This window comes from Lepidochelys kempii, chromosome 7, assembly GCF_965140265.1.
Source record: "Lepidochelys kempii isolate rLepKem1 chromosome 7, rLepKem1.hap2, whole genome shotgun sequence".
Taxonomy (NCBI): domain Eukaryota; kingdom Metazoa; phylum Chordata; order Testudines; family Cheloniidae; genus Lepidochelys; species Lepidochelys kempii.
In genome coordinates this window covers 117,552,753-117,565,956 of record NC_133262.1, presented here as the reverse complement: position 1 = coordinate 117,565,956, position 13,204 = coordinate 117,552,753, and the positions used below count along the sequence as shown (strand labels likewise).

The window sequence follows — 13,204 nt, the reverse complement described above, 5'->3', positions numbered from 1 at the left end:
TAGTTGGAGTTCCAAGGTTTAAATGTTACACCTTTATTGACTAGGCAACATATTAGAGAGAAAGGAAGGGGAGTGAAGAAAAAAGTGAAGTTTCCCGCAATTAGAAAATATCTCTTGGGAAATCTAGGTATTGCCAGTCATGTATTTGATTCTTTTCTTTTTACAGATGACTAGATTTTACTGTCACCACAAGAATGTATTGTAAAGTAACAGACTAGAACTAATTATATCCCATAGACTTTTTAAAAAGTTAAAGTATGATGTGTGTGCTCAATTTTTTTCTGAGACCAGCCAAGTGAATTAGCAGCAGAGCAACAATTTGCTACTTGGTTACCAGGGTGCAGGAGCATTTTAGGAAATCTAATTCTTGTGGATGTGCAGCTCATGGGAAGAAAAAAGCAAGCACAGAGCAAGATTTATAGTTTGCCACTCTTTCAAGATGGGCTGTTGCGAGCCAATTTACAGAATAGCTTTGGAGGTGGTCTCTGAGGCTAGTTGGTTGGCCAAAGCATGAGTTCAGCAATTCTGGATCTGTAATAGAAATAAAAAATACAAGGGAGCAGATCCTCAGCCGGGGATCTGCCCCAGAGTGTGAGTCTAGAGAATCTGATGTAAATCTGTTGTAGTTAACTTTGTGTTGTGGAAGGGATTAAACCCATATTTTGAGAGGGAGCCTACTGTTTATTTTTTTTAATCGTCTATTTATCTAGCACGAATATAATACATAAGGATTTTTTGAAATGTTAGTTTCTTTTCCTGAATAAGAGGACAGAGAAGCTGAAATGTGATGAATACCTAGTTCATTGTAAGCCAGTTTGTACCCTTGCACTTGTCACAAGTCCCCACATCCCTCTATGTCAATAATCTCAATCATGAAAGCTGGAGTTATTTCTTCAGAAATAACGCAAAACTGAAAAAAAAATCACTGAGTCCTCTCCAGCTTGAAGAATAAGATTCCTGAGTTTGTGTCTGAACCTGGATCTCCATGAGTGGTGATTCAGATTTCTGCTTAAAACCAGTTCTACAACATTTTCACAGATGCTCTTTTGAAGCTTTTAAAATCAAGCCTACATGAGGTTTTTTCCCAATATAATTTATCAAATTTCAGCTTGGGCAAGAAAGTATCTTATAACAACACACAAGTGGAAGAAAATTAGCACTGTGTATTTATTTTTAGTGAATATTAAAGCTGCAGTCCTGGGAAACTGATCACATGATCTCTCCCCCCCCCCCCCCCCCCCAGTTTCTTAACAGTTTTTGATTAGTCTTCTCAGGGTTGAGGCACCATTTTGGGGGCTGTTGAGATCTGCTGAGAATCTTTAATGCGACCAGAGCTTAATCTTCCCTCTGAAGTTACAGGATGGTTTGGAAATGCTGTAATTGAGAAATGCCCTTACTTCCTTAGTTAAAGTTAGGCAGTGAGCTATGAGCATATAATTGTGTTGTATACAAAGGGTCCAGTATTGTAATAGGATTTAGCAGAAGTTCAATGTGTCAGAAAGTGGAATTACACAGGATGGTGGGCTGGGGGCCAGAGAGTGAATGGATTTTTATAAAATGTTGAGGGGGAGATTTGTCATAAAGTACATTATGAATATTCTCAACATTAACACTTGTTTTGTTGAAATGACTGGTGCGTTTTAAAAGTTTGAATCGGAATGATTGATGATGATAAAGTCATAACTGAGGACTTTAAAGGGCTTTTAAATAAATAAATGAATAAATGGTTGTGTTATGTAACTTCTGTTTTGTGTGTGAATTTTTTGGTACACAGCTCCTCCCACCCCGACCCCCCAATTGCTGATTGTGAAGTTGCTGCATTTTAAGCAATTGTCATTTGTCTTCTTGCTGGGGAGGAGAGAAGATTGTATTTGTCCAGTTTTGTAAGGTCTATTTGTTGTCTTGTTTTTAAATGGCATTAATTATCTCCTGGCCTCTTATTGTTCCAGGTGACGAGCATAATCTGCAGTATTGAAGCATGAGTACTGATGCCAGTCAGGGGGTGATCACCACCCCTCCCCCTCCCAGCATGCCTCACAAAGAGAGGTATTTTGACCGCATCAATGAAAATGACCCAGAGTACATCCGTGAGAGAAACATGTCTCCTGATCTGAGACAAGACTTCAACATGATGGAGCAAAGGAAGAGGGTCACTCAGATACTGCAGAGTCCCGTGAGTAGGATTAAGGAAACAAAAGATTCCCCCTCTCCCCCCCCTCCAGAGATTAACTCAAAAACAAAACAGCACAAAACAGAATTTGAGACTGAATCACAGCTAGAGGGCCATGAAGCTTTTCATAAGAACAATCAGTAAACACTTAGGTTATACAACATTTTGTTTGCATAGTTTTAGTGTATGAACAAACTGCCCATTACTGGTTTTCAAATGATGTTTTCATGGTGTAATGCTTCATTAAAGAAGTACAAAAGTAGCTAGCCAGCTACAAGGCACTTGATTAAAACTTAAAAGCAGGGAAGAGAGTGACAGAGTCACTGGCCAAATGTGGACAAACTAAGACATTTATACGCAGATCTGCATTCCAATTTTATTTTGAATATTTGACTTATCAGTTGTATCAGCAACACTCTTACCTTTAAAAAAAGTTTTTTTAAATTGTGCTTTCGAGGTGTGTTTAAAAGCTAAATTGTTCTTTGGGTACTTGGAAGGAGTAATGGTGCATACTTTACACCACCAGCATTCATGTACACCTCATGTAAATTCAGCACTTGTACAACTGGCATATAGGTCTGTTAATTCCATCAAGAGTCCTGGGGGGAGGGGGGGGAAGGTCTCCATAACCCCTTGATGGAGTTAGTCTTAATTTATGTTCTGTTTGGCATTAATCTATTGAGTACTCTTGAAAATCCATGGCATGTCTAAAAATAGTAGAGGTGTCAAAAATATTCTGAAGCAATTTTTCTCTTTTGAATTAGTTTTGTTTTCAAATTTTCTTTTCTCATCTGTTTTTCTATAATTTGGGAGGGGGGGTAGAATTTTAATTTGACATTTTCCATGCATAATAAGATTGCAAACAGTGGTTAGTAATCACCATATTATAAAGAGTACTTGTGGCACCTTAGAGACTAACAAATTTATTAGAGCATAAGCTTTTGTGAGCTACAGCTCACTTCATCAGATGCATTCTTCTTTTTGCGAATACAGACTAACCATGCTGCTACTCTGAAACCCACCATATTATAGACACTCATGAATAATAGGATTGTTCACTAAAATGTTACCTTGGAGTGCTTTTCAGATTCTGCATATAGATTTGAATCTAAATGTTCAAACCCCATGACTCAGGAATTTATTATGTTCAAGTAACTTTGTGCAACTTTAATTTTGCAACCAAACTATTCAGTGTTCAGGAAATACTCTAAGGGAGTAATGCATAATCATACTAAGTTGTTAGAAAAATAATTCAGTTCTCAAAGATAATGATTGGACTCTGACCTATACTACTAAACTATTCACAAAGGAGGGGAAGTGGATATCCCAAATTCTTAAAACAATCAGAACAAACTCACCAAATTTTCAGCTGATTGAGAGGGATAAAATGAGATTGCAATAAATTACACTGGGCCAACATGGTTTCTTACAGTGTTCTTTCATTAATTTAAATGCAGAAAAAGTGCTGAATTTCATAGGCACAACTAACCTTAGCCTTATTGGATGAAAGATTGTTTTCCAATTTGCCAAATGTAATCAACTCCTGTTTATTGTGATCATGCTACTTTTGATATGCAAGGTCAGCCTGAGGATTTAGGGAGGGTGGGAGAGATGGTACTCCCAAATTTAGCTGACTTGTTTAATAGAAAATTGGAAGACACAGGAACCTAGAGGTTACTATCTGCCTCCTGGTGTGGGAGAAGCTGAGCCCACTGCTTGTGCCAGGGACCATTTATAGATGCCAGTATTTTAAAAGTTGGCCAAATAAGCTAGGTGCTGGAGGCTGCTAGGCCTTGAGATGCTGAAGAAGAAAACTATAGCTGTGTGTGCTCAGTGTCTGACAATCTAGTAAAAAATGAGAAGCTGTGCTTGACCTACAGACATCTGTCAGACCTGAATCCCCTTTCCCGCTTCTCTGTTTCATTGTTGAAATGGAGAATATTTAGAGATCTCTGCTACAATTCCTTCTCTGATGGAATAAACAATTTTTAATATAGTGTCCAGAGGAGAGAATGTCCTTAAAGCAAATCTCTTCACAGATTTAGGGACAGTGATGGAATTAAGTTTCTCCATGGCTGTATCAAGTGGATTACTTGAGATTTAGCTTCAGTTTCTTTTGGGTCAGAAATGAAAATGACGTGGCCCCTTGTGAACGCTTTGTGTCACAAAAATACCAGAAAACTTCTGTTCTATTGCCAATCTGCTCAGTATAGGTCCGAGGTTGGAATGTCCTGGGTATTGCAGGTGGTGTTTTTGAGATACACTGGAAGAGTTATCTTATGCAAGAAGCTTGCAAGGGCATTCCTGTATTTTGTCTGTCTGGTGTCTCTGGGTTATTCCTTTTTGTAAGTACTAAATTCTTTTTAGGAATTTAGAAAAATGAGAAAATATATATATATATATATTTTTTTTTAAAAAAGGCTTCTTTGCTGGTAATGTTTTAAGCCAATTCTAGCATGTGAAGCAATTAAAATATATTCGGGTTAGAGAAATGTAGTCTTTAACTATGAAATGCATGTAGGGAGAAATTGTCTTCCTTTCCTTTAAAATATAAAGCTTATGTGCGCAGGATTGGGTTGTCCAGACATCCCTGCTCTTTGTGGGGGAGGAATTTTGGATTGAAACACTAACTAAAGGTGACAAGATGATAATGTAGGCCGTGCTGGTAGAATCTCTTATGCAAAACACTACAAAGTACAAGGGAGCTCAGTTATTCAGATTTTATGTTCAGTACCAAGAAATCTCTTACTGCTTCTAATTGGAGAATCCAAATAATTTAGTAAGAAAGCAAATTAGAAAATGTTTCAGAATCTGCTAAGGATGTAAGTTTTTTGGGAATGATGCAGTCACCGCCGCAATGTTTTGTACAACACCTGATATATAAGGACTCGAATTTTGATAGGAATCTTTGGATGGCATTGCAGTGGCAGAACTAACAAAAGGGGCCTATCCAGTTGTCATCTTCTCTGAGGCTTCTTTCTTCTAGGCATACCATTAATTCTTAGACGAAGATAATCATTTAATACTGCAGGTTTATGCCAATGTTTGACAGAGGCTAGAAACCTGTAGAAAATAGTGACTCATGACATTCATTGGCGTAGGTGCAATGTGCCCAGCCATATAATGGCGTCGTCATCAGCCAGGTGGAGAACCGGTAGCCCACCACTGAAAATAAGTCAGTGCGCACTCGACAGTGATATGCAACGTAGTCTGATGTTGACCGCAGCTGCATCATGGGTCATTAGAAAAACCCCATTTAAAGAGACTGGCTGCACAGTTGCTCTGTCCTGTTCGAAACTGGTTCAGAGATGACCACAGTTTCTTGGCCGGCCAAAACCTGGCAGACAGATGGTTGGGCCAGTGATGAGAGAGTGATTAATGACTGTCGTTGACCATTAATTGCGCCAAGCAGATTCCAACGTCATGTCCTGTGGTGGAATAAATGACCATAAAAGACTTCTAGAAGTCAGGCAAGTTGGTGGGTGGTTGAAGAGGTCTGATATGACATTACTTGCCATGTTAACCAATGCCATTCCTGCTTAGTGAAAGACGCACCAGATATTCAGCATTCCTTTGAAGCGCTCTGCCTGTGTGCTTGAGGCATTATTACACCAACATTGGATGCAGCCAGCCTCACAAGCTGCAATCTGATATTCAATTTCCAGTTTCTAAGTAAAACAATTTAGAAGCTACTGAAAAGCCATCCTTATTACACCTGCCTTTTCTCAGTGTCCTGCACCCATCCTGATCCAGTTTTAGATCAGGAGATAGCACAGAAACAGATTGATTATGCTTCTGGATAATCTCTACTTGGCCATAAACAATGAAAAAAACATCCTTCCTTATTCTGCAGGATCTTTGCAGCTGGTGATGCTGTTTTATTTCTGAACTGGGAGGAGTGAACAGCAGTTTGCTGAGAGAGTTCTTCTGCACCTCATCTTCTGTAGCTCTCATCCATTCTCTTCCCCCATTCTAGTCAAACCTCTAAGTGAGACTGTCGGACACCAATGGCTTAAATATGCAGTTGACACACAGCAAAGTGTCAGATGTCAACACCGTTCCCCAGATATCATAGTGCCTGAATGATATTCTCTTTGGGATGAAGAACCCCGGCTGAATTTAAACCCAGGCAAGATTGAGCTGATGCTAATGAGTAGTCTGAAATGTTTGTCTACATGCCCCACCTTCTTCAAAATGCTACACAGTCTACAAGTCCACCTGTATTCCTCATTATACGGAGTACCCAAACAGCAATAGCAACAAGAATTGTCATCTTACACTTTTGTTTTGCCAAGAGACTATGCCCCATCCTATCAGATCAGACTTGGCCATATATATCCAGGCAAGATTAATGCACTTTACTGGGAATAAAACCACAGACTAAAGAAAGTAAGTGGTGTAGAATATACTGACTCACAAGGGTGCTGTTAGTATATTGCTCCAGCTACTGCCTTGGCTTGCCGTTACATATTGGATTGGGTGTAAAGTCTTGGTATTTGATTTTGAGAACTCTCAAATAGACAGGACCCAGGATATCTCAGAAACCACTTCCCCCTCCATGGTAGCTGCAATCCTGAGAAACAATAGATTTCTCAATGGCCAGGTTGATACTAGTGAGAGCTGAATTCAGAGTCTTCTAACACACAGCTGTGACCTCCCTACCACAAGAATTAGGAACAACCAGAAAAGTGTTTTCTTCAGAAAAAAATGCAAAACACAGCTCTTTGCCACTGCTTTTCCACCCATGAACAGTTTAAAATTTTCTTCCCATTTTTAAAGTAGAGGAGTTGAGAAAATTGTAGCTTTGTGTAGGTAACCCATTTGGAGTGTTGTAAAATTCTAAGATTCTTATGTGACAATCATGAAATAAACACATACGCAGCTATCTAGGAAGGCTAGCATGCTGCAGTTGGCAGTCTCAGGTCAAAATTATTAATCCATATTTGCTAAAGATTGACACTTGTTGACGCTACATGGAAGAATGTTTGGAAATTTGGAAGGTTGAAATTTGGAAGGAAGAACTTTAAATTAAGAACCCCCAGAACAATGAAAGCTCCTCCACAAGCTTCCACTAGTTTATACTGCTTTAAAATGGAGAACATCTGCAAAGTTGTAGACCAGGAAATAGGATCATAGTATCCTTAGGAGACATTTCAAACTACTTGGTAGCTGTTTGTTTATGGTCTACAACTCAGAGGTTTTGGGGGTACGAGTGGTGACCGTATAAGCCATGTGCACTCCGCAAGATTATTTAAGGCCTTGAACGTTACCCGCTGCTACCTATTTGTAACTTTCTTATGCCTTTCAATCAGCTAGGTCTCAGTACCCTACTAGCACCTCACGGTACTACTGACAAACTCTTAATCTAAAACTGTTTGAACCTATTCCAACAGTACCTACAAATTTAACATTAGAAGGTTCAAATAATCTCAGTGTCATTAATTATAAAACTGCCAGGACTCTGTGCTTGTTTGAAACTGCATCTTTATACCGAAACAGATTTTATTGCTTTGTGTTGTATGTGACAGCAGCTCTCATCTATATTACATTAAAAAAAAAAAGTTGGGGAAAAAAACTTTTGAAGCTGAAGAGTCAAGTACTCATAAATTAGGGAAATCCAGAATCAAGGCTGCCTGTAGAAGATTAATTTGATCCCCTTGTGCACATACATTATAATTACAGCATTGCGTACTATTTTTCCCATAACACACCTTCTTCATTCAATTTTTTTTTTCATTCAGTCTGTTGCCTCAAGCCTTATTTAATACACACCATCCAGCTTCTGCACTGAATACAAAATATATTCATTTTCTTTTGGGTGTTTCTGCGGCGCGCTCATAATATTTTGACTGCTTCACAAACAATAATGAATTCATCTTCACAGCACACCTGTAAGAGTAGGTGGTATTAATGTTGTCTTCATTTTACTATTGGGAAATTGAGGCACAGAGATTAAAGCTAAATTTTTGAGACCCCAACTTGAAATGCCTAGGATTTTCAGGGTATATAACATCTTTATTGTATAATGGAGTATACTGTGTATTTTACATAACTGTGTTTGAAGAAAAGCTGAAAATTTGAAGAAAGTACTGTCTATGGGAGCTAAGATAGGTGGAATGTACATGTAGATGTATTTGGAGAGATTTGGTCTTCCGTTGAGATGATATGAAGTATTTAAAATACTTAAGGCTTATTATAAAATGTTACCCCGATGATTTGGTTGAGGTCATTTCAGAGACCAGAACTAGAGGATATTTTAAAATTAGTATTATACAAAGGTTGTGAGGAATAAATGGAATGAAGGGATTTCCAGGTGAGGAGATGAGTCTAGTAGTAGCAGTATTGTATGTAAGCATAACATTGTAGGACTGTATGCAATTTAATAAGTTAGTGGGGTTTTGTGTTTAGGAGTAGCCAAAAACTGTTCTTGTTGTCAGTCAAGATTTTGCTGATCTGTTTGCTTTTCTCTTAGCTATTTTAAATCAGCCCACGAAGTTTGTTTGTGGGATTTTGCTTTAATTTTATATTGGATATAAAGAGCAGTTATCAAAACATTCCAGATCTGAAGGGCTTGCAGCCTGATTCTGGTCCTGTGCTACTATTATATAACTAATCCAATTTTAGTCCATCTGTACTGCCAGGGCCTGCCTTTCTCACATGTGTAAAAGTGAAAAACCTGTTGTGTGCTTGTATCCTCCTCCCCTCCCTGCCAGCATTGTGGCCAAGGAATGGAGGCAGAAATGGCAGTCCCATCCACCAGCCAGTCAGCCCCAAAATGCTGGACAAGCTGTTTTATTTCATAAAGAACAATGTCTCAGTTTTGAAAGTAACTGACCATGAAAGCCTTGGTAATTGTGTAGCAAGGATTACCCAGTCTGGTTTTGGGCCCTGCCGCTGCCTCAGTTTACTTTGTCTTGAATCAAACCACCACACCTGGTGTTTTCACAATTCCAATCACCTTACAGGTTTGGTTTGTTATCATAAAATAGTAGTCAAAGCCTTCCAGCCCTCTTCCCTGGACTCAGTTAGACCTCTCAGTTGATAATGGGCTTCAGCATCCAAACAGCCCTACTTCTAGGCTCAAAGGTCTTTCAAGTCCTTTATCAGGGCTTCCCTTTGCTTAGAGCCCTCCCACCAGGCTCACAGTCCTTTGCAACTTTTCTAGCTAGAGCTTCTCATCCAGGAGGCTCCTGCTTTCTGTAGGTCCCTCAGCTGAAGCTTATCCCTCAACAGGCTCCCATTCTTAGGGGGTCTCTCCCAAACCTTTTGCCTGGGAGCTCTGAAGAATTGTCTGCTGAAAAAAAGACCGGGCAGATGACCTGGCGTCTAGTCATATGCTCCCACCACATAGCTCTTGGTGTCATTCCTTTCACCTGGGGAGGCAGGCTAAATTTGGCACAGGTACCATAGAGCCCCAATCCCCTTGCAAGAGATGACTTACCATGTGAAAGTACCCTGTTGAGGACTGCAGAAACATTTCTAAGGATGCCTCAGAAGCTTAAAATTTTAATCTATGGGAGTAGTCACCTGGACTGGTGCTGCATGAACTCAAGGGTAGTAATCCGCAGACATGTATGTCTTGCAGAAACAAGAACTACAGGTACCCAACTACCTTTTCTAGATGCATTTACACCAAGGTGGTATAGAGGGAAACTCTCATATTCCTGTCCTGCCACATGATGCCTCTGCACGTGCAACCCAAAATTGCACTGGCCTTTTTTGCTGCAATGTCATGTTACAAACGTATCTAATTTGTTGTCCACCATTAGCTCTTATGCCTCTTTCAATAGTGAATTGTAGTTTTACATTTATTTTTCACCAGCTATACTAGCTTGATGTTTTTTTTCTGTGCTGAGCCTATCCATATATCCCATCCATATTTCTGACCTCTCTACATACTTCTGTATTTCTCTGTTCTCACAGGTGTCTGCAACTCCTCCTCCAAATGTAGTATAATCTATAAGTTTCATTAACATATACTCCTCTTATTGTATATTATATGAGCTTTTCCTTGTCTCATGTCTCAATTTTCTATAATTTTGTGGGCTTGTCTTCAGTGCAAAGTAAACTGGAGTTATTACTCGAATGTTGCTCTTCGCTTGAGTCCCAGTCATGTACTAAAACCCTTAATTTGAGTGGTTTATGGTGCTTTTAATTCAAGTTGGCGGGCCTGTGAGGAGGTATAGGCTAAAGCTCAGGGTGGCAAAACTCACCAGCTGTTAACATGACCACTGTACAGAGTGGATGCAGGTTAGCTGCACTCAGTGCCACTAGTCCTCCAATTCCTTTCCATAATTCCTTTAGTGTGCCCTGAAAGTACAAATCAAGTTCTCTCATAAGTCACTGGGAAAAAATTCATAGAGTAGCTGAGCTTCCTGCAGCACAAAGAGCCATAGGATATGCCCCCGGAGGTCTTAGTGCCACAGACAAGTGAGTGCAGCATCAGTGTGGAAGCGGCGGCTTGAGCGTTATGTCATAGCATCACCACTCTCACTCAAGCTAGGCTAATTTAACAGAAGTAACTTAAGTGTAGATAACTTGAATTAACTCTGCAGTGAAGACGTATAACAAGGAAGTAATAGATTATCTATTTTTAAAGGTAGGAATTTTATATTTCTTTCAAAAAGAACTGTGACTTAAAAAAAGACATTCAGGAACAGTCAGCTCTATAAAATGTGTTAACCTTTTGGTTGTAAGGTTTTATGATATATATTACATTTTGCATTAGTGGTAAAGTTAAGGGATCAAATTCTCATCTGGTGTAAATTAATGTAGCCTCATTTACTTCAGTGGAGTTATGCCGACATACTCCAGCTGATTTGATCCAATAGCTCCAAAGCATTTCATCCTGAGAGATTTCATTTTGCTCCCATGAAAATCAGATTCATTATTGTGACCTTAGATACAATGTACCAACATATTTTTCTGTCTGGAGATTTCCAGGTACAACTCTGGTGAGCATTAATAGAAGTTGGGTTCAGAACTCATCTCATAACAGGTGGATGTTTTGTTGCTGAGTGAATGAAAGCTGCAGAGTCGGTCTTCACCTCAGCTGTAATGGGATGGTTTTGAGAGGATTGTTCATCCTGCTTTTGTGCAAGTGTCTTAAGCTTGTTTTACCTCCTTCTCGAGTAGCTGTTTTGGGCCACATTTTCAAATCATGTTTCCCATTTTATATAGAAATGCTTGCCTGCACGTTTTTAACACTATTCCATGTACAGTGATTAAATCTATCATTTGACTGCTGGTGATCACAGGTTTTTTTTTAAAGAGGTGTACATACGAGTAGACTTGTTAAAAGATCCTGTGAAATGTTAGTCCAATATATCTGTTTCAGCCTGAAGCACTTATATAAATTTGAAGCCTCTAGGGAATCCTAATAAAGAATTTTCATGTAGGCCAAAACAACTGTTTTAAATCCACACTTAAAACATTTTCTTCATAGGACACAGTGTTGTGTGCACACAATTTGAATAACATCATTTTTCATTCCTCTGACAATTGCTACTGTTTGTTTTCCTGATTAAGTGTTCTGTTGTCAAATCCTAGATCTGAAATGACTCATGCCTTTTCCACTTGAAAAATGTGTGCTTTGTGCTGTATGTGAAGTGTTTATATCTCTTCTAAAACGTAAACTTTGAACATAATATTTCAAAATAGATCTACCTGTGTTTGTAACTAATGTGGAATGGTCTATAATGTACTCATGAATTAAAAAATTATAATAGGTAACTGAAACAGGCAAAAAAAAAAAAAAGCCACTTGGACTCCAGTCGTGCATAGGTGAACATTTGCACCTGCAGGGATCCAATTGCAAGATGCCCCAGTCACTAATATTGGGCTAGGTCTTATGGGAATTTGTCCAATAAAAAGACAAAAATGTTATTAGTGTCTTATAAGAAGTGTGCACTCAAAGAAGAAAAAACAGTTACCTACCTTTTGTAACTGCTATTCTTCAAGCTGTGTTGCTCATGTCCATTCCATCACCTGCCCTTCTGCCCTTCTGTCAGAGTTGTCAGCAAGAAGGAACTGAGAGGGTGTAGGGCCAGCGGCACCTGATCTACCGCGGCATGAGGGTGCCACAGCCAGCCCTACAGATACCGCTACAGCAAAAGTTTCCAACAGCTGTGCACATGTGCCCATGCACACACAGAATGGAATGGACATGAGCAACACGTTTTGCAGAACAAAAGTTATGAAAGGTAGGTAACCGTTTTTATGTGATTGTTTTTGAGTTCTGAGTTTTTATGCCTTTCATTTTAGACAATGAGTCAAGAATGATCAGATATAACACAAAAACAGTTTTTTGAATTTGTAGAATCTTAAAATATATGGCACACCACCACCATTAAAAAATACTGTAAATTCACAACAGTGGTGGGATCACATGAGAGTCATGTATGAGTCCCCACTTTTTGTAGGAGTCTGAAGGTAATGAAGATATCCATAAATATGTATGAAAAAACTTAGTTGAATGAATCATTACAAGCTTGAATCTGCATGATACACAGCAACTTCCAGTTTACTAAAAAAGACATATGCTTTGATATTGTGCATTCTGTACTGGATTGTGAAAAATCACATGCACACAGTCACCTCTATTTCACAAGTTGTAATGAAGATGTACTTTCTTCAGCTGCGCACTCTGGCTTTTACCTATTCTGAGATTTCTTGAAATTAAGTGATACAGTTTTTCAAGGACATGTCCGTTTAATAATAAAACAAGAAATGAATTAAAGGGTTATCACTAAAATCAGTTGCCACGAGGATAAGCAGTAGTAAATGTGAAATATACTACCTCTAGCACCAGACAGCAAATTTTAGAGACACGGCACCAAAGTGAAAATAACTCCCCTGTACTTCAAAACACCAGTGAGCTATAAAACAGACTTATGTCAGTATAACTGTATTGCCCAGGAGCATGGAAACTGCAGAGCAAAGCAGTTATACTGACCGAACTCCTGGTGTAGACAGCGCTGTGTCAATGGGAGGGCTTCTCCTGTCGACATAGCTGCCACCTCTCAGGGAGGTGGA

The 13,204-nt window shown here is 39.1% G+C and overlaps 1 protein-coding gene across 16 annotated transcripts in view; it reads left to right on the top strand.

Moving 5' to 3' along the window:
* The window catches only part of ADD3 (adducin 3), a 189,641-nt gene that overhangs the window by 131,849 nt on the left and 44,588 nt on the right, over positions 1 to 13,204 (top strand). For 15 of the 16 annotated variants that reach the window (XM_073354406.1, XM_073354410.1, XM_073354415.1 and 12 more), the window contains one exon: positions 1,950 to 2,173. The exons of the other annotated variant lie outside the window; for it this stretch is intronic. In XM_073354406.1, the coding sequence (XP_073210507.1) occupies positions 1,979 to 2,173 (195 nt within the window). In that variant the 5' untranslated portion in view covers positions 1,950 to 1,978. The remainder of the gene's footprint in view (positions 1 to 1,949; positions 2,174 to 13,204) is intronic. 16 annotated transcript variants of the gene reach the window in all.